This window comes from Pseudophryne corroboree, chromosome 5, assembly GCF_028390025.1.
Source record: "Pseudophryne corroboree isolate aPseCor3 chromosome 5, aPseCor3.hap2, whole genome shotgun sequence".
Classification (NCBI taxonomy): Eukaryota; Metazoa; Chordata; class Amphibia; order Anura; family Myobatrachidae; genus Pseudophryne; species Pseudophryne corroboree.
Window position 1 is genome coordinate 603,349,739 of NC_086448.1, and position 18,623 is coordinate 603,368,361.

General features: G+C 46.8%; 1 protein-coding gene and 1 pseudogene across 5 annotated transcripts in view; one reads left to right on the plus strand and one right to left on the minus strand.

The window, feature by feature from the left end:
• SPIRE1 (spire type actin nucleation factor 1) overlaps positions 1-18,623 on the plus strand; it is a 524,996-nt gene that overhangs the window by 463,101 nt on the left and 43,272 nt on the right. For all 5 annotated transcript variants that reach the window (XM_063923426.1, XM_063923427.1, XM_063923428.1 and 2 more), the window contains one exon: positions 1,809-1,946. In XM_063923426.1, coding sequence (XP_063779496.1) covers positions 1,809-1,946 — 138 coding nt within the window. The remainder of the gene's footprint in view (positions 1-1,808; positions 1,947-18,623) is intronic.
• Positions 10,651-10,769, minus strand: LOC134930043 (5S ribosomal RNA; annotated as a pseudogene).

Sequence of the window (18,623 nt, forward strand, 5' to 3'; positions counted from 1 at the left end):
TTCTTTTATTCTATTGGGGAGATAAACATTAGCATTTTATCAGTAATGCACAAAGCCATGTTCACATTGGTAATTATTCCATGAACTAATTGGGGGGTTGTTTTGTTTTTGGAACATGATTAACATTTTCTAACTTTTGTTTTTTTTTTTGTGTTTTTCTGCAGTTTAATTTTGTCATTGAGTTATTTACAGAGTTTCTGGCCATATAAGTTTGTATCATTTCTTAGTGTTTTGGTATCAAGGTTCCCTCTTACCAGGGGCAATATCTGCAATGTATAAGCGGTTGGGTGTTCTGTAACACCATCATGTAAGACTTTATAAATGCATATTTGTTCAGTTTTGTTGATTAGCACAGGCAGTAGAAAATATCTCTGTTACACTAGTGTAAACTTGAGGTACTGCAGTTAATGGTATTCATCACTTTTATTTAATAGCTGTATAACTGGTATTACCTGTTTGGTGACAAACCTGCTGGTAACTAATACTATAATGGCATCTCAATATATTATTCTAGGGGAACATTCGGTATGTTCTGCAAAATGGTTGCACAAATCTAAAATGTACAGTATTTCCTGCTAAGATTAGATGTATGGGATTGGAAGTGTTAAATATAAACCCAAATTAATGTATTATGCAGGGCAAGTCTAAACAGTGACCTGTCTGCTTAGCCCCATAACAGTCAGTGCTGGGAGAGCCTGCCATTAATTTAACTTCATTTCAATGTTGTGTAAATTAAGTTTCATTGGATTTCTGAAGAGTTTCATTCAAATATATGGCTAGGTTGTCATTATGTAAATCAGTAAATAAGTATCAGTCATTTCTTTATATCCTGTTATATATTGTTTCTCCTGAAAGCAGATGAGACTCCAAGTCACGGACTTACCCAGAGTGATATGTTTTTTAGGCTTTAAGTCATGGAATGCCATGCACAGGTTAACCAGGGTGACTATTATTCCTCCATTTTAACTCCTGTGGTACTGGATGGCATTCACATTTAAGGTTATCAAGCCTTTCCTCAAGCACTTGATAAGTTAATATCTACTATGGTAGAAAGGCTATTAAATGCTAATGTTTTCCTGGTATGTTTAATCAACTATACTGTAAAATAACATGGTCTACTTTAAAGGCAGAGCAGTAATGATAGAACACCATTATGAGAGAGGAGGGTTCCGATCTGAACACTTACAGGGCTAAACTCTGCCTTTAACTTAGATGCACTATGATGATCTGCGTGTCATGCCTGCTTTACATTCGCACAAGGACGGTTTTATTCTGTGGTGGGTTTGGTGCGTCTGTTGTGCGCTAGAGAGTTTAGGGATATTGCTGAGATTGGTTATATCACCAGTGCAGCTGGTCTTCTATTACACAATCATGTTTACAGATTACAGTTACATGTATTCATGTTCCGCCACAGCATAAAATCTCCACTGTGGGATTGCTTACTAACACTTTCCCCTCACGCTCTGCCCACTTCAGACTATTTTTTATTAACCAAATGTTATATTTGAACAAAAAAACAACTATTATATATAGAGATATGTATACAGGGCGGTCCAGCAGTGTGGAAACACCCTTATAAAAACGGAAATGAGTAAAAACTTAACATATGATATCTGGCGTGTTGCAGAGGAGCCTCTGACAGGGTTGCTTGGTCCTTCCGGTATGGACTATTGTTGTCGTCCCTTTACAGACAGGTGTACCCAGTCATATTCTTCCTTTTCTCTCTCACTAACAGGTGCTGGGTGATGGCTCTGTCACTCTAAGAACTGTTATTTTTTCATTTGTTAATGGCGGTTGTTCGATTTCAGGAGGAGTTCTGCTATCCGGTAGAATGCCTAGCCCTCACTGTAGAGGAAGTGATGCACATACGTCAGGTGCTGGTGAAGGCTGAACTGGAGAAATATCAACAGTATAAAGACGTCTACAGTGCCCTAAAGAAAGGAAAGGTAATGCTTGTTGTGATCTACAACATTAAGGTGGTTTACACATTAGTATCTGTTTGTCTTCTGTTGCCGGATGTTGCTTTCACCTGTGTAGATGCACACAGAAAGAAAGAGTGCAGGTGCACTCTCCAAACATTACTAAACAGAATTGTAATAAATTTGGTAATTAAACAAGAGGTTCTTTGCCCAAAAGTATGGTCCTACCGACTACGTCCAGGTAACCTCATCATAGGGTAAGTCTCTTACATTCTAAAGGTTCAAGTCTAGGGCAAGAGACACCCCCAGTCAGCCCAACCAAACCACCCCAAGGCAGCACACTATTGAGCGATAGCAAGTAAAGTGTTAAAGAATGTTAGATAAGTGAGAGCAGGTACTATGTGTTAGGAATACAACAAGGGTGAGAGATAGTGTGAAAAGTGTTACATTGCTAAAGTGCTGAAATAAGTGTTACATTGTGATGCCCTTAAGCAGCCCAGCCAAACCAATTCAGGGGGCCCTGTGCCCCAAAACCCCCCATAACTGACATACTATATAGACTTATTCAGGTCTTACCTATAATAGTGCCTTGTTCAATGTGCAGTCAGCAATGCAAGAGTTCCTACTTTATCTATGTAGATGCCTCAGTATAGATACTTTCTCTTACGTCCTAGAGGATGCTGGGGACTCCGTAAGGACCATGGGGTATAGACGGGCTCCGCAGGAGACATGGGCACTCTAAAGACTTTAGATGGGTGTGCACTGGCTCCTCCCTCTATGCCCCTCCTCCAGACCTCAGTTAGATCCTGTGCCCAGAGGAGACTGGATGCACTGCAGGGGAGCTCTACTGAGTTTCTCTGAAAATACTTTCTCTAACGTCCTAGTGGATGCTGGGGACTCCGTAAGGACCATGGGGATAGACGGGCTCCGCAGGAGACATGGGCACTTTAAAAAAGAATTTAGGTTCTGGTGTGCACTGGCTCCACCCTCTATGCCCCTCCTCCAGACCTCAGTTTGATACTGTGCCCAGACGAGCTGGGTGCTTTTCAGTGAGCGCTCCTGAGTTTGCTGAGAAAAAGTATTTTGTTAGGTTTTTTATTTTCAGGGTGATCTGCTGGCAACAGACTCCCTGCATCGTGGGACTGAGGGGAGAGAAGCAGCCCTACTCTCTGAAGCTAGGTCCTGCTTCTTAGGCTACTGGACACCATTAGCTCCAGAGGGATCGTACGCAGGATCTCACCCTCGCCGTCCGTTCCCAGAGCCGCGCCGCCGTCCCCCTCGCAGAGCCGGAAGACAGAAGCCGGGTGAGTATGAGAAGCAAAGAAGACTTCACAGGTGGCAGAAGACTCCGTTCTTCACTGAGGTAACGCACAGCACTGCAGCTGTGCGCCATTGCTCCCACACACCTCACATACTCCGGTCACTGTAAGGGCGTAGGGGGGGGCACCCTGGGCAGCATTTGGGACCTCTTTTGGCAAAAGTTAAAATAAGAATTTACTTACCGATAATTCTATTTCTTTTTCATCCACTAGGGGTCACTGGAGTACTCTTGGGATATGGACGGCTTCCACCGGAAGAAGGCACTGAATAAATTAATTTTGAGACTACTCCTCCCCTCCATATCCTGCAGCACTTCAGTGTTTTTTCTGTGCTCGACACAGTTAGAAGGCATAGTGGAGCTCGTCCACAAAGTATTGGAATTTTTTCTAAGTTTTTTTTTTCTTCAATTTCCACGTCCTTTCCCCCCTTCTAACAGGCGTGGGTCAGGGACAGTGGAAGCGGCTGAGTAGCCGTGAGTGTCGGACCTCTCTGTAAAGAGCTCCCTCACTCCACTTGCAGGCTGCCTGCAGGAAAGCTGGACGGAGCTTGGATGAAAGCCCCGTCATAGACTTTTGTCACGGTCCAGGTATGTTGGGTTGGGGCGGTCAGCGCTTGCTGCCGCTCCACTGTTGGGGATTGTTGGGTACTCACCGCTGCCCGGAGCGCGTGTACAGGGGCCGCTTCACGGTCCATGCGGCGCGCTCTCACTCTCCGGCTCCCAGCATCCTAAGAGACCGCTGTTCCCTGCGCAGCAGCAGCGCTGCTTGGCTACACAGACACGCCGCTATGCTGTGTGTGGCGGGCGGGAGCACGTGTGCATAGGCCGCTCCACGGCTCTATGCAGCACGCTCTCTGCTTCCGCCATCCGCCCGCAGCAGCCGAGGAGTTCCGTTGTCCGGGGTCTACAGGACAGGCCGCTCACACGGCCCTTTGCAAAACTTCCACAGGCCCAGACCCGGTGCTGTACACGGAGGTCGTGGGAGTGGGGGGAGACTTTAACAGTATTTGGCAGTGTCAAGCTTTTAGGAAAGACTTGGTGCTTAGTATGTTTAATGTTCTCCTGTCTGTTCCAGGTTTCCTATTTTACATCTCGGCTAAGAGTGGTACTAGGGGAATTTTGGGGTCAGTTTTCGTATTGCTGGCAGGCACTGCACTGGCCTAGATATATACCAGGAACTTTGGTGTTATTACTGAGTCGTGCAGTCTGTCTGTGTGGAGTTTGTATTGTCTGTCTTCATAATGAGTAAGACACCAGCAAAATCTAAGAAACATTTGTCATGTCATGTCTGTAAGAGTGTGTTGCCTGATGGATCCACCACATGTACAGCATGTGTTGTTAATACAGCCATAAATACGATTTCCATTCCAGAAGTAAAGCCAGCATCTCAGGACCCTCCATGGGCTTTACTTGCAGATGTATTAGTTGGTTTACAATCAGAGCTGGCCGCCTCTCGTGAAGAAAGAGAGGCGGCAAGATCTGAGTTTAAGATGAGACCATTTGAGTTACCTGGGGAGTCTCAAACTGGTCATAAGTCCACCTTGAGTGGAAAAGATAAGTTTCCTTTTCCTACTAATTTTCCTGTCTCTGGGATACTAGATCTCACTGAACAGGAGTATGAGGAGGGCGAAATAGAACAACAGTCAGAAGGTGACGACTTTGACAGCCCAGGTATTGACAATCTCATCAGAGCAGTTCGTCAGTCGCTGGAGTTTACGGAAACTGAGGAGCCACTGACGAATGATGAAGTAGTCTTTACTAAACGACAGAGATCTCCGATGTGTTTCCCTATCTCGGAATCTCTTAATAAAATGTTACTGGAGTCACGGAAAAATCCGGACAAACGGTTTTCTATTCCTCGTAGATTTAAATCGAGTTACCCGTTTCCAGAGGCCATGACAGCTACATGGGAGAACCCACCATTGGTGGATTCATCCGTATCTAAACTTACGAGGAAGTTAACCATACCAGTACCAACTGCTACTACGGTACAGCTTCTACTGACGTCTGTCAGCTTACTTCTCGCCTGTCCTCATCGCTAGTCACAGTACGACGAGCACTTTGGCTGCGTTCGTGGCAGGCGGAGACGGAGGTTAAAAAAGGTATAGAGGCATTGCCTTATGATGGCGAGAAACTTTTTGGTCCTGAATTGGACAAATGGATTTCTGAGGCTACTGGAGGGAAGTCTGTTTTTCTTCCATCGCCTACAACTATACCTAAACGGAAATATTCTGGTCCGGCGTTCAAATCCTTTAGAACTCAGCCCTTTCGTGGGCAGGGAGGAGCAGTCACGCCGGGCAGAAGAGGTCGGGGACGTAGTGCCCGACAATCCAATGCACGTCGTCAAGACACCAAGACCACTAACAAACCAGTGGCATGACGGGCTCCCAGCCCATCTCGGATCTCCAATTGTGGGAGCACGCCTTCAGAGCTTTCAGGGGGCGTGGCTGCAGACGTCCACAGATGGGTGGATCCGCAATTTAGTATTAGAGGGTTACAAAATAGAGTTCGATTATCTTCCGACAGGAAGATTTTTCACGACAGGACTGCCTGTGTCGGACGACAAGAAAGCAGTTCTGCAGGTTGCCATTCAGTCTCTGCTGAATGCTGCAGTGATAATTCCGGTCCCTGTGCAGGAACAGGGGCAGGGTTATTATTCCAGTCTGTTTCTGGTACCAAAACCAGATGGCTCAGTCAGGCCAATATTGAACCTAAAAGGTCTCAATCATTACGTCACTTACCACAGATTCAAGATGGAATCTCTCAGGTCAGTAATTGCAGGGTTAGAGCCACAGGAATTCATGATTGCACTAGATCTCAGGGATGCGTATTTGCACATTCCGATCTGGCCACCTCACCAGAGTTTCTTAAGGTTTGCGATAAGGCGAGACCATTACCAATTTCAGGCTCTACCGTTTGGCCTCTCATCAGCGCCTCGGGTATTCACCAAGGTAATGTCCGTGATGACAGCTCATCTCAGGTCCCTAGGGGTAATAATTGTTCCGTATTTAGACGATCTACTCATAAAGGCTCCGTCTCAACAATTGCTTCTCCAACATGCCTTACTAACGTACAATGTACTAGTTCAGCACGGTTGGATAGTCAGTTTAAAGAAATCACATCTAATTCCGTGTCAACGACTTCAATTCCTAGGGATGATTCTCGATACAGTAAAACAAAGGGTTTTCCTGCCACAACAGAAAGTACAGGGCATTCGTCATCTGGTGCAATTAGTGCTCAAGCCACGCACAGTCTCAGTACATTTGTGCATTCGCCTTTTAGGCACAATGGTGGCGGCTTTCGAAGCACTTCAGTTCGGAAGATTTCACTCACGTCCGTTTCAACTGGAGGTGTTAGCACAGTGGTCGGGATCACATCTGCAGCTGCACCACAGGGTGAGGTTGTCACCACAAGTCAGGGTGTCTCTTCTCTGGTGGTTAAAAATACACAATCTATCTGCAGGGAGACGATTCGGCGTCGCGAATTGGATAATTCTGACAACAGACGCAAGTCTCAGAGGTTGGGGAGCTGTAGTTCAGAGTTATCGGCTCCAGGGCCTCTGGGCGGATCACGAAAGATCGCTATCCATAAATGTTCTGGAACTCAGGGCGATTTACAATGCTCTAAGACAAGCGGTGTACATGTTTCGTTTTCAGACTGTTCAGGTGCAGTCAGACAACGCGACGGCAGTCGCATACATAAACAAACAAGGAGGAACGAGAAGCCGCATGGCTATGCGGGAAGTAGCTCGGATCCTCAGATGGGCCGAATATCACCAGGTGATATTATCGGCAGTATTCATTCCTGGAGTGGACAACTGGGAGGCAGATTTTCTCAGTCGTCGGGATTTTCATCCAGGAGAGTGGGCATTAAATCCAGAAGTATTTCAGATGTTGATCCAGAAGTGGGGTTACCCTCAGGTGGATCTAATGGCATCCCGCCACAATCATCAGGTGTCAAGATATGTGTCCAGAACAAGAGATCCAAGGGCAGTGGCGGTGGATGCTCTCACAGCCTCGTGGCCATACAGCCTTGTGTATCTGTTTCCACCGTTTCCGCTGCTCCCGTTGGTGCTAAAACGGATCAAGAGAGGGTTCGTCACAGTCATTCTAATAGCGCCTCATTGGCCTCGGAGGGCTTGGTTCTCGGATCTCCTCGGGTTACTCGCAGACGATCCGTGGCCACTCCCACTACGTCCGGACCTGTTACAACAGGGTCCGTTCCTTTACCCCGATTTAGCGCGGCTGCGTTTGACGGGGTGGCTGTTGAAAAGGCCATCTTAAGGAAAGAGGGCATTCCTGAGTCTGTTATACCAACCATGGTACGAGCTAGGAAGCCGGTTACGGCAGCTCATTATTATAGAATTTGGCGTACTTATATAGGTTGGTGTGAAGCTCGGAAATTTCCGACATCGTCTTTTAAATTATCCCGTCTTTTGTTATTTTTACAAATGGGGTTAGATGGAGGACTACGTCTTTCCACACTAAAGGTGCAGGTATCTGCGTTGTCAATTTATTTTCAAAAGAAATTGGCCTCGTTGCAGTCAATACATACGTTTCTACAGGGTGTAAAGAGGATACAGCCTCCTTTCATTCCACCTACAGCACCATGGGACTTGAATCTGGTTTTAGATTTCTTACAGTCCGATTACTTTGAACCCTTACAACAAGTGGATATTAAATTTCTCACTTGGAAAACGATTTTTCTTTTAGCCTTAGCTTCGGCTAAGCGTGTTTCAGATTTGGGTGCCTTGTCATGCAAGTCACCGTATTTAATTTTTCATGATGACAGAGCGGAACTTCGGACGAATCCCGTTTTTCTACCAAAGGTAGTGTCGTCTTTTCACATCAATCAACCAATAGTAGTTCCTGTGTTAACAGGAGATTCTGGAACGTTGGATGTGGTTCGCGCATTGCGCATCTATGTTTCCCGAACGTCTACTGTGCGTAAGACAGATACGTTGTTTGTTCTCTGTGACGCAGCTAAGAGGGGTTGGCCAGCCTCTAAGCAGACCTTATCCAGATGGATCAAACTGACTATACGTCAGGCTTACCTTTATGCTAAGTTACAGCCACCTACTTCAGTAACAGCTCATTCCACACGTTCTGTGGGGACGTCATGGGCAGCGAGTCGTGGGGCTTCTACGACACAGTTTTGCCGTGCGGCTACTTGGTCGTCAGTGCACACGTTTGTGCGCTTTTACAAGTTTGATACGTTCGCGGCATCAGCATCTAGCTTTGGCCGTTTAGTGTTACAAGTGCCAAACAGCTCTCCCGCCACGGAGGAGACTTTGGTACATCCCAAGAGTACTCCAGTGACCCCTAGTGGATGAAAAAGAAAATAGGATTTTGGTACTTACCAGGTAAATCCTTTTCTTTGAATCCATAGGGGGCACTGGACGCCCACCCAGAGCAGTTTACCTGTTTTAGGAGTCCAGTGGTTCTTATGGTAACACACTTTCACGACTGGTTTAAATTTAACAAGGGTTAATCAGTTATGGTGTCAACTGTTTAGTTGTCTGTTACGTTGTGTCAACTTTATTGTTGTCTGTGAGACTATATGTAATTCTCCTTTTGTCAATCTCTCTATCGATCCTGTTCGGCTCAGTAAAAAACACTGAAGTGCTGCAGGATATGGAGGGGAGGAGTAGTCTCAAAATTAATTTATTCAGTGCCTTCTTCCGGTGGAAGCCGTCCATATCCCAAGAGTACTCCAGTGCCCCCTATGGATTCAAAGAAAAGGATTTACCTGGTAAGTACCAAAATCCTATTTTCTCGTAGTCCGTAGTGGATGCTGGGGACTCCGTCAGGACCATGGGGAATAGCGGCTCCGCAGGAGACGGGGCACAAAAATAAAGCTTTAGGATTAGGTGGTGTGTACTGGCTCCTCCCCCTATGACCCTCCTCCAAGCCTCAGTTAGGATACTGTGCCCGGACGAGCGTACACAATAAGGAAGGATATTGAACCCCGGGTAAGACTCATACCAGCCACACCAATCACACCGTATAACTTGTGATCTGAACCCAGTTAACAGTATGACAAACGTAGGAGCCTCTGAACAGACGGCTCACAACAAATAACAATAACTATGTACAAGTATTGCAGACAATCCGCACTTGGGATGGGCGCCCAGCATCCACTACGGACTACGAGAAATAGAATTATCGGTAAGTAAATTCTTATTTTCTCTAACGTCCTAAGTGGATGCTGGGGACTCCGTCAGGACCATGGGGATTATACCAAAGCTCCCAAACGGGCGGGAGAGTGCGGATGACTCTGCAGCACCGAATGAGAGAACTCAAGGTCCTCCTCAGCCAGGGTATCAAATTTGTAGAATTTTGCAAACGTGTTTGCCCCTGACCAAGTAGCAGCTCGGCAGAGTTGTAATGCCGAGACTCCCCGGGCAGCCGCCCAGGATGAGCCCACTTTCCTTGTGGAATGGGCCTTGACAGATTTAGGTTGTGGCAAGCCTGCCACAGAATGTGCAAGTTGAATTGTGCTACAAATCCAACGAGCAATCGTCTGCTTAGAAGCAGGAGCACCCATCTTGTTGGGTGCATACAATATAAGCAGTGAGTCAGACTTTCTGACTCCCGCCGTTCTTGAAATATATATTTTCAATGCCCGGACCACGTCCAACAACTTGGAATCCTCCAACTCGTTAGTAGCCGCAGGCACCACAATAGGTTGGTTCAGGTGAAACGCTGACACCACCTTAGGCAGAAAATGAGGACGCGTCCGCAGTTCTGCCCTGTCCGTATGGAAAATCAGATATGGGCTCTTATATGATAAAGCCGCCAATTCTGATACTCTCCTGGCTGAAGCCAGGGCCAGTAGCATGGTTACTTTCCATGAATGTATTGGGGGTATACCGCACTGGAGAATGGTAAGGTATCTAATAGATATTGTTAGAACCAAAATACATAATACAACGAGAAAATCTGAGTTTTCTAATGTTATCTTGAGTTTGGTGGTGCACCCTGAGTCAGTGGTAAGACATACAACAAAAGGGAGAGAAGAAGACTCTTTTGTGGGTGCACTCTTGTATGTTTAAGAGGTCTCAGAAGAGACAATAAGTAAAGATTATAAATGAATTTTTAAATATAACTTTTATTAACAATAATTGATAAAATAGTAGAGTTTACTGTCAAAAATTGGAGGTAGGGGTGGGGGGAAGGGTGGGGGGGAGTTGGGGAAAAGAAAGGGGGAACACAGAACGAATTAATTACAGTGTAAATACTGAATATTGTTCTGGAATGCCTGGGTGCGATAATAACAGCTGGAGACCCTGAAAATTGAAGCGTTTTTATTCTCTCATGAGCGATGATGAGGAGACAGATGGGATGATTAAAGATGGAATGAGCAAGATGAATCTGCTGTCAGTGTTAGACGCTGAGCAAAACCGTCCAGGAATTTCTACTAAACTGAGTATTCCTCGAGAGTCTCCCACTCGAGTACTGACCCAGCCCTACACTGCTTAGCTTCCAAGATCGGAAGGATTCGGGCGTTACCAGTGTGGTATGATAGTAGAAAAAATATTGGATATCGAGGGCTCGAGAATCACTGATGAGAGTTCACGAAAATGGAGAAATAAGAGAAAAGAAAAGACAAGAGAATGGGTGGAGGAGGAAAATAGGGGATCTGCTGCCACCGTTAGACCGGGATAATTACCCCTGAATCAGTGGTGAGAGTCCTGAAGATAGTATAAAGTGAGGAAAAGGAAACGATACTGATAGGTAAAAAAAATTTTTGGGGATTGGTTGATAGACAATGGGCTGCTTGATTGCAGGATGCTGATAGTACCTATGATAAAGGTACTAGGTGTGATAAAAAGCAATTTGTACACAATTAGCAGTCAAATAAATTGATTAGACCCATACATCACCATCAATTTGCTACTATCAGATTATTACAATTATACCAAAATGGTATCAGGTGGAAAAAGAAGGAGAAAATGAACAACAATTTCTTATTTGTGTTCCGCTGTATGCAGAGCTGCAGAAATACTATATAATATGATTGCAAGATGCTGATAGTACCTATGATAAAGGTACTTGGTGTGATAAAGAGCAATTGTACACAATTAGCAGATAATTAAATTGATTGGAACCATGCATCACCATCAATTTGATGCTGACAGATTATTGCACATTGTACCAAAATGGTATCAGGTGAAAAGAGAAAGAGATAATGAACAACAGTTGATTATACAGAGCTGCAGCAATGCTATATAATACGCAGTATAGAGGATAGTGATAAATTGCTCAGCCAAATGATTAGATCAATATTAATGACTGAAAATAAAGGTTTAAACAGTATCCTATGTGGTATTAAGCCGCTAAATGCCGACTATCTGTAAAACGGGTACTTGCAAAAAACAGCTTGATGAATGCTATTATCAAATATAAATATGCAAAAAGATGCTGATATTGAGCAGATATTACCCGGAATTGTATGGAACGATCAGTCACTAATATGAGCAGGATACTTTCTGAGTGCGGAATGTCCGTGTCAAAGTCCAGGCAAATTGAAGATGCAGGATACACTGGTTCCCAGGAGCTGAGCAGTTCGTTTATAGCCGCACTGCCGATCAAAGTACCTGATGTATTGTGGAGACGTGGTCAGGTTGGCTGAGGAGAAGAGAGACACAATGTTCCTGGTCCCATCGCGGCAGTATCTAGCGGCGGCGGGTTGATGCAGCGGCTGCTGGGGAAAGAGCGGCTCGTGGTTCAGGATGTCCGGAATCAGCTGTCACACCCAGGCAGTGGGGGTAGGGAACGGAAAACTAGTTTCACCCGTTCACCGGGCTTGATCACTTCCTGTTCAATTTTCAGGGTCTCCAGCTGTTATTATCGCACCCAGGCATTCCAGAACAATATTCAGTATTTACACTGTAATTAATTCGTTCTGTGTTCCCCCTTTCTTTTCCCCAACTCCCCCCCACCCTTCCCCCCACCCCTACCTCCAATTTTTGACAGTAAACTCTACTATTTTATCAATTATTGTTAATAAAAGTTATATTTAAAAATTCATTTATAATCTTTACTTATTGTCTCTTCTGAGACCTCTTAAACATACAAGAGTGCACCCACAAAAGAGTTGGTTACTTTCCATGTAAGATACTTCAGCTCCACCGATTTGAGCGGCTCAAACCAATGGGATTTGAGAAAATCCAAGACTACATTAAGATCCCACGGTGCCACTGGGGGCACAACCGGGGGCTGTATATGTAGTACTCCTTTTACAAAAGTCTGGACTTCAGGAACTGAAGCCAATTCTTTCTGGAAGAAAATCGACAGGGCCGAAATTTGAACCTTAATGGACCCCAATTTGAGGCCCATAGACAATCCTGTTTGCAGGAAATGTAGGAATCGACCCAGTTGAAATTCCTCCGTGGGGGCCTTCCTGGCCTCACACCACGCAACATATTTTCTCCAAATGCGGTGATAATGTTGTGCAGTCACCTCCTTCCTGGCTTTTACCAGTGTAGGAATGACCTCTTCCGGAATGCCTTTTTCCTTTAGAATTCGGCGTTCAACCGCCATGCCGTCAAACGCAGCCGCGGTAAGTCTTGGAATAGACACGGTCCCTGCTGAAGCAGGTCCCGCCTTAGAGGTAGAGGCCACGGATCCTCCGTGAGCATCTCTTGAAGTTCCGGGTACCAAGTTCTTCTTGGCCAATCCGGAGCCACTAGTATCGTTCTTACTCCCTTTTGCCGTATAATTCTCAGTACTTTTGGTATGAGAGGAAGAGGAGGGAACACATACACTGACTGGAACACCCACGGTGTTACCAGAGCGTCCACAGCTATTGCCTGAGGATCTCTTGACCTGGCGCAATACCTGTCCAGTTTTTTGTTGAGGCGGGACGCCATCATATCCACCATTGGTTTTTCCCAACGGTTCACAATCATGTGGAAGACTTCTGGATGAAGTCCCCACTCTCCCGGGTGTAGATCGTGTCTGCTGAGGAAGTCTGCTTCCCAGTTGTCCACTCCCGGAATGAATACTGCTGACAGTGCTATCACATGATCTTCCGCCCAGCGAAGAATCCTTGCAGCTTCTGCCATTGCTGTCCTGCTTCTTGTGCCGCCCTGTCTGTTTACGTTAGCGACTGCCGTGATGTTGTCCGACTGGATCAACACCGGCTGACCCTGAAGCAGAGGTTTTGCCAGACTTAGAGCATTGTAAATCGCTCTTAGCTCCAGTATATTTATGTGAAGAGACATCTCCAGGCTTGACCATACTCCCTGGAAGTTTCTTCCTTGTGTGACCGCTCCCCAGCCTCTCAGACTGGCATCCGTGGTCACCAGGACCCAGTCCTGTATGCCGAATCTGCGGCCCTCTAACAGATGAGCACTCTGCAACCACCACAGAAGAGACACCCTTGTCCGTGGCGATAAGGTTATCCGCTGATGCATCTGCAGATGCGATCCGGACCATTTGTCCAGCAGATCCCACTGAAAAGTTTGTGCGTGGAATCTGCCGAATGGAATCGCTTCGTAAGAAGCCACCATCTTTCCCAGGACTCTTGTGCATTGATGCACTGACACTGTCCCTGGTTTTAGGAGGTTCCTGACAAGTTCGGATAACTCCCTGGCTTTCTCCTCCGGAAGAAACACCTTTTTCTGAACCGTGTCCAGAATCATTCCCAGGAACAGCAGACGTGTTGTCGGGGTCAACTGAGATTTTGGAAAATTCAGAATCCACCCGTGTTGTTGCAGCACTACTTGGGTTAGTGCTACTCCGTCCTCCAGCTGTTCTCTGGACCTTGCCCTTATCAGGAGATCGTCCAAGTAAGGGATAATTAATACGCCTCTTCTTCGCAGAAGAATCATCATTTCGGCCATTACCTTGGTAAAGACCCGAGGTGCCGTGGACAATCCAAACGGCAGCGTCTGAAACTGATAATGACAGTTTTGCACCACGAACCTGAGGTACCCTTGATGTGAAGGGCAAATTGGGACATGCAGGTAAGCATCCTTGATGTCCAGGGACACCATAAAGTCCCCTTCTTCCAGATTCGCTATCACTGCTCTGAGTGACTCCATCTTGAACTTGAATTTTTGTATGTACAGGTTCAAAGATTTCAGATTTAGAATAGGTCTTACCGAGCCATCCGGCTTCGGTACCACAAATAGCGTGGAGTAATACCCCTTTCCCTGTTGTAGGAGGGGTACCTTGACTATCACCTGCTGAGAAAACAGCTTGTGAATGGCTTCCAATACCGTCGCCCTGTCTGAGGGAGACGTTGGCAAAGCAGACTTTAGGAACCGGCGAGGGGGAGACTTCTCGAATTCCAACCTGTAACCCTGAGATACTACCTGCAGAATCCAGGGGTCCACCTGTGAGCAAGCCCACTGTGCGCTGAAATTCTTGAGTCAACCCCCCACCGTTCCTGAGTCCGCTTGTAAGGCCCCAGCGTCATGCTGAGGGCTTTGCAGAACCCTGGGAGGGCTTCTGTTCCTGGGCAGGGGCTGCTTGCTGCCCTCTCTTACCCCTTCCTCTGCCCCGAGGCAGATATGACTGTCCTTTTGTCCGCTTGTTCTTATAGGAACGAAAGGACTGCGGCTGAAAAGACGGTGTCTTTTTCTGTTGGGAGGGGGTCTGAGGTAAAAAGGTGGATTTTCCGGCAGTTGCCGTGGCCACCAGATCCGATAGACCGACGCCAAATAATTCCTCCCCTTTATACGGCAATACTTCCATATGTCGTTTGGAATCCGCATCACCTGACCACTGTCGCGTCCATAAACTCCTTCTGGCAGATATGGACATCGCATTTACTCTCGATGCCAGAGTGCAAATATCTCTCTGCGCATCTCGCATATAAAGGAAAGCATCCTTTAATTGCTCTATAGTCAATAAAATACTGTCCCTATCCAGGGTATCAATATTTTCAGTCAGGGAATCCAACCAGACGACCCCAGCACTGCACATCCAGGCTGAGGCGATGGCCGGTCGCAGTATAACACCAGTATGTGTGTATATACTTTTTAGGGTAGTTTCCAGTCTCCTATCCGCTGGATCCTTGAGGGCGGCCGTATCAGGAGACGGTAACGCCGCCTTATCCACCCTAGGGGGTGTTTCCCAGGGCGCCCTAACCTCTGGCGGGAAAGGGTATAATGCTAATAACTTTTTTGAAATTAGCATTTTTCTATCTGGGTTAACCCACGCTTCATCACATACATCATTTAATTCCTCTGATTCAGGAAAAACTACAGGTAGTTTTTTCACCCCCCACATAATACCCCTTTTTGTGGTACTTGCAGTATCAGAGATATGCAAAGCTTCCTTCATTGCCGTGATCATATAACGTGTGGCCCTACTTGAAAATACGTTTGTTTCATCACCGTCGACACTAGATTCAGTGTCTGGGTCTGTGTCGACCGACTGAGGTAAAGGGCGCTTTACAGCCCCTGACGGTGTCTGAGACGCCTGGGCAGGTACTAACTGGTTTGCCGTCCGTCTCATGTCGTCAACTGATTTTTGTAATGTGCTGACATTATCACGTAATTCCATAAACAAAGCCATCCATTCCGGTGTCGACTCCCTGGGGGGTGACATCACCATTATCGGCAATTGCTCTGCCTCCACGCTAACATCGTCCTCATACATGTCGACACACACGTACCGACACACAGCAGACACACAGGGAGTGCTCTTATCGAAGACAGGACCCCACTAGCCCTTTGGGGAGACAGAGGGAGAGTTTGCCAGCACACACCCAAGCGCTATAATATATATGGGAACAACCTTATATAAGTGTTGTTCCTTATAGCAGCTTAAATATATCCAATATATCGCCAAAAAATGCCCCCCCTCTCTGTTTTACCCTGTTTCTGTAGTGCAGTGCAGGGGAGAGTCCTGGGAGCCTTCCTCACAGCGGAGCTGAGCAGGAAAATGGCGCTGTGTGCTGAGGAGAATAAGCCCCGCCCCCTATTTCGGCGGGCTTTCCTCCCGTAGATTTAGATAACTGGCATGGGTTAAATACATACATATAGCCTTAATGGCTATATGTGATGTATTCTTTTGCATTAAGGTATTAAAATATTGCTGCCCAGGGCGCCCCCAGCAGCGCCCTGCACCCTCCGTGACCGCTTGGTGTGAAGTGTGTGACAACAATGGCGCACAGCTGCAGTGCTGTGCGCTACCTTCATGAAGACTGAAGAGCCTTCTGCCGCCTGTTTCCGGACCTTCAATCTTCAGCATCTGTAAGGGGGGTCGGCGGCGCGGCTCCGGGACGAACCCCAGGGTGAGACCTGTGTTCCGACTCCCTCTGGAGCTAATGGTGTCCAGTAGCCTAAGAATCAAATCCATCCTGCACGCAGGTGAGTTTAAATTCTCTCCCCTAAGTCCCTCGATGCAGTGAGCCTGTTGCCAGCAGGACTCACTGAAAATAAAAAACCTAAAAAACTTTTTCTAAGCAGCTCTTTAAGAGAGCCACCTAGATTGCACCCTGCTCGGACGGGCACAAAAACCTAACTGAGGCTTGGAGGAGGGTCATAGGGGGAGGAGCCAGTACACACCACCTAATCCTAAAGCTTTATTTTTGTGCCCTGTCTCCTGCGGAGCCGCTATTCCCCATGGTCCTGACGGAGTCCCCAGCATCCACTTAGGACGTTAGAGAAACATATATACAGCTGGGCACTGTATATATGTATGAGCCCCCGCCAAAAATTGCATAATTAAGCGGGACAGAAGCCTGCCGCCGAGGGGGCGGAGATTCTTCCTCAGCACTCACCAGCGCCATTTTTTCTCCACAGCTCCGCTGAGAGGAAGCTCCCCAGGCTCTCCTCTGCAGATACACGGTAGAAGAGGGTAAAAAGAGAGGGGGGCACATAATTAGGCGCAAAAGACAATATATAAACAGCAGCTACTGGGTTAACATTAAGTAACTGTGTTATTCCTGGGTTTATAGCGCTGGGGTGTGTGCTGGCATACTCTCTCTCTGTCTCTCCTAAGGGCCTTGTGGGGAAACTGTCTTCAAAAAGGGCATTCCCTGTGTGTGTGGTGTGTCGGTACGCTTGTGTCGACATGTCTGATGAGGAAGGCTATGTGGAAGCAGAGCGGGAGCAAGTGAATGTTGTGTCTCCGCCGACGGCGCCGACACCTGATTGGATGGATATGTGGAAGGTTTTAATTGATCATGTTAATTCCTTGCATAAAAGGTTAGAAAAAGCTGAAGCCTCAGGACAGTCAGGGTCCGAACCCGTGCCTGATCCTATGTCGCAGAGGCCGTCAGGGTCTCAGAAGCGCCCACTATCCCATATTGTTGACACAGATACCGACATGGATTCTGACTCCAGTGTCGATTACGATGATGCAAAGTTACAGCCAAAATTGGCTAAATCCATCCGTTATATGATTATAGCAATTAAGGATGTGTTGCACATCACAGAGGAAATCCCAGTCCCTGACAAGAGGGTTCATATGTATGGGGAAAAAAGGCAGGTGGTGACCTTCCCCCTTCACACGAGCTAAATGAGTTATGTGAAAAGGCTTGGGAATCTCCAGATAAAAAACTGCAGTTTTCCAAACCGATGCTTATGGCGTATCCTTTCCCGCCAACGGACAGGTTACGCTGGGAATCCTCCCCTAAGGTGGACAAAGCTTTAACACGCTTATCCAAGAAGGTAGCCCTGCCGTCACAGGATACGGCTATCCTCAAAGATGCTGCGGATCGCAAACAGGAGGTTACCCTGAAGTCCATTTATACACATTCAGGTACCTTACTGAGGCCGGCGATCGCGTCAGCCTGGGTGTGTAGTGCTGTAGCAGCATGGACGGATACCGTGTCTGAGGAAATTGATACCTTAGACAAGGATACTATATTGTTGACCTTGGGGCATATTAAAGACGCTGTCCTATATATGAGAGATGCTCAAAGAGACATTAGTCTACTGGGTTCTAGAATAAATGCCATGTCAATTTCTGCCAGAAGGGTCCTGTGGACTCGGCAATGGACAGGTGATGCCGACTCAAAAAGGCATATGGAGGTTTTACCTTACAAGGGTGAGGAATTGTTTGGGGAGGGTCTCTCGGACCTGGTCTCCACAGCTACTGCTGGAAAGTCAAATTTTTTGCCATATGTTTCCTCACAGCCTAAGAGAGCACCGTATTATCAAATGCAGTCCTTTCGATCACAGAAAAACAAGAAAGTCCGAGGTGCGTCCTTTCTTGCCAGAGGCAGAGGCAGGGGCAGAGGAAAGAAGCTGCACAACACAGCTAGTTCCCAGGAACAGAAGTCCTCCCCGGCCTCTACAAAATCCACCGCATGACACTGGGGCTCCACAAGTGGAGCTAGGCCCGGTGGGGGCACGTCTTCGAAATTTCAGCCACAAGTGGGTTCACTCCCAGTTGGATCCCTGGGCAATAGAGATTGTGTCT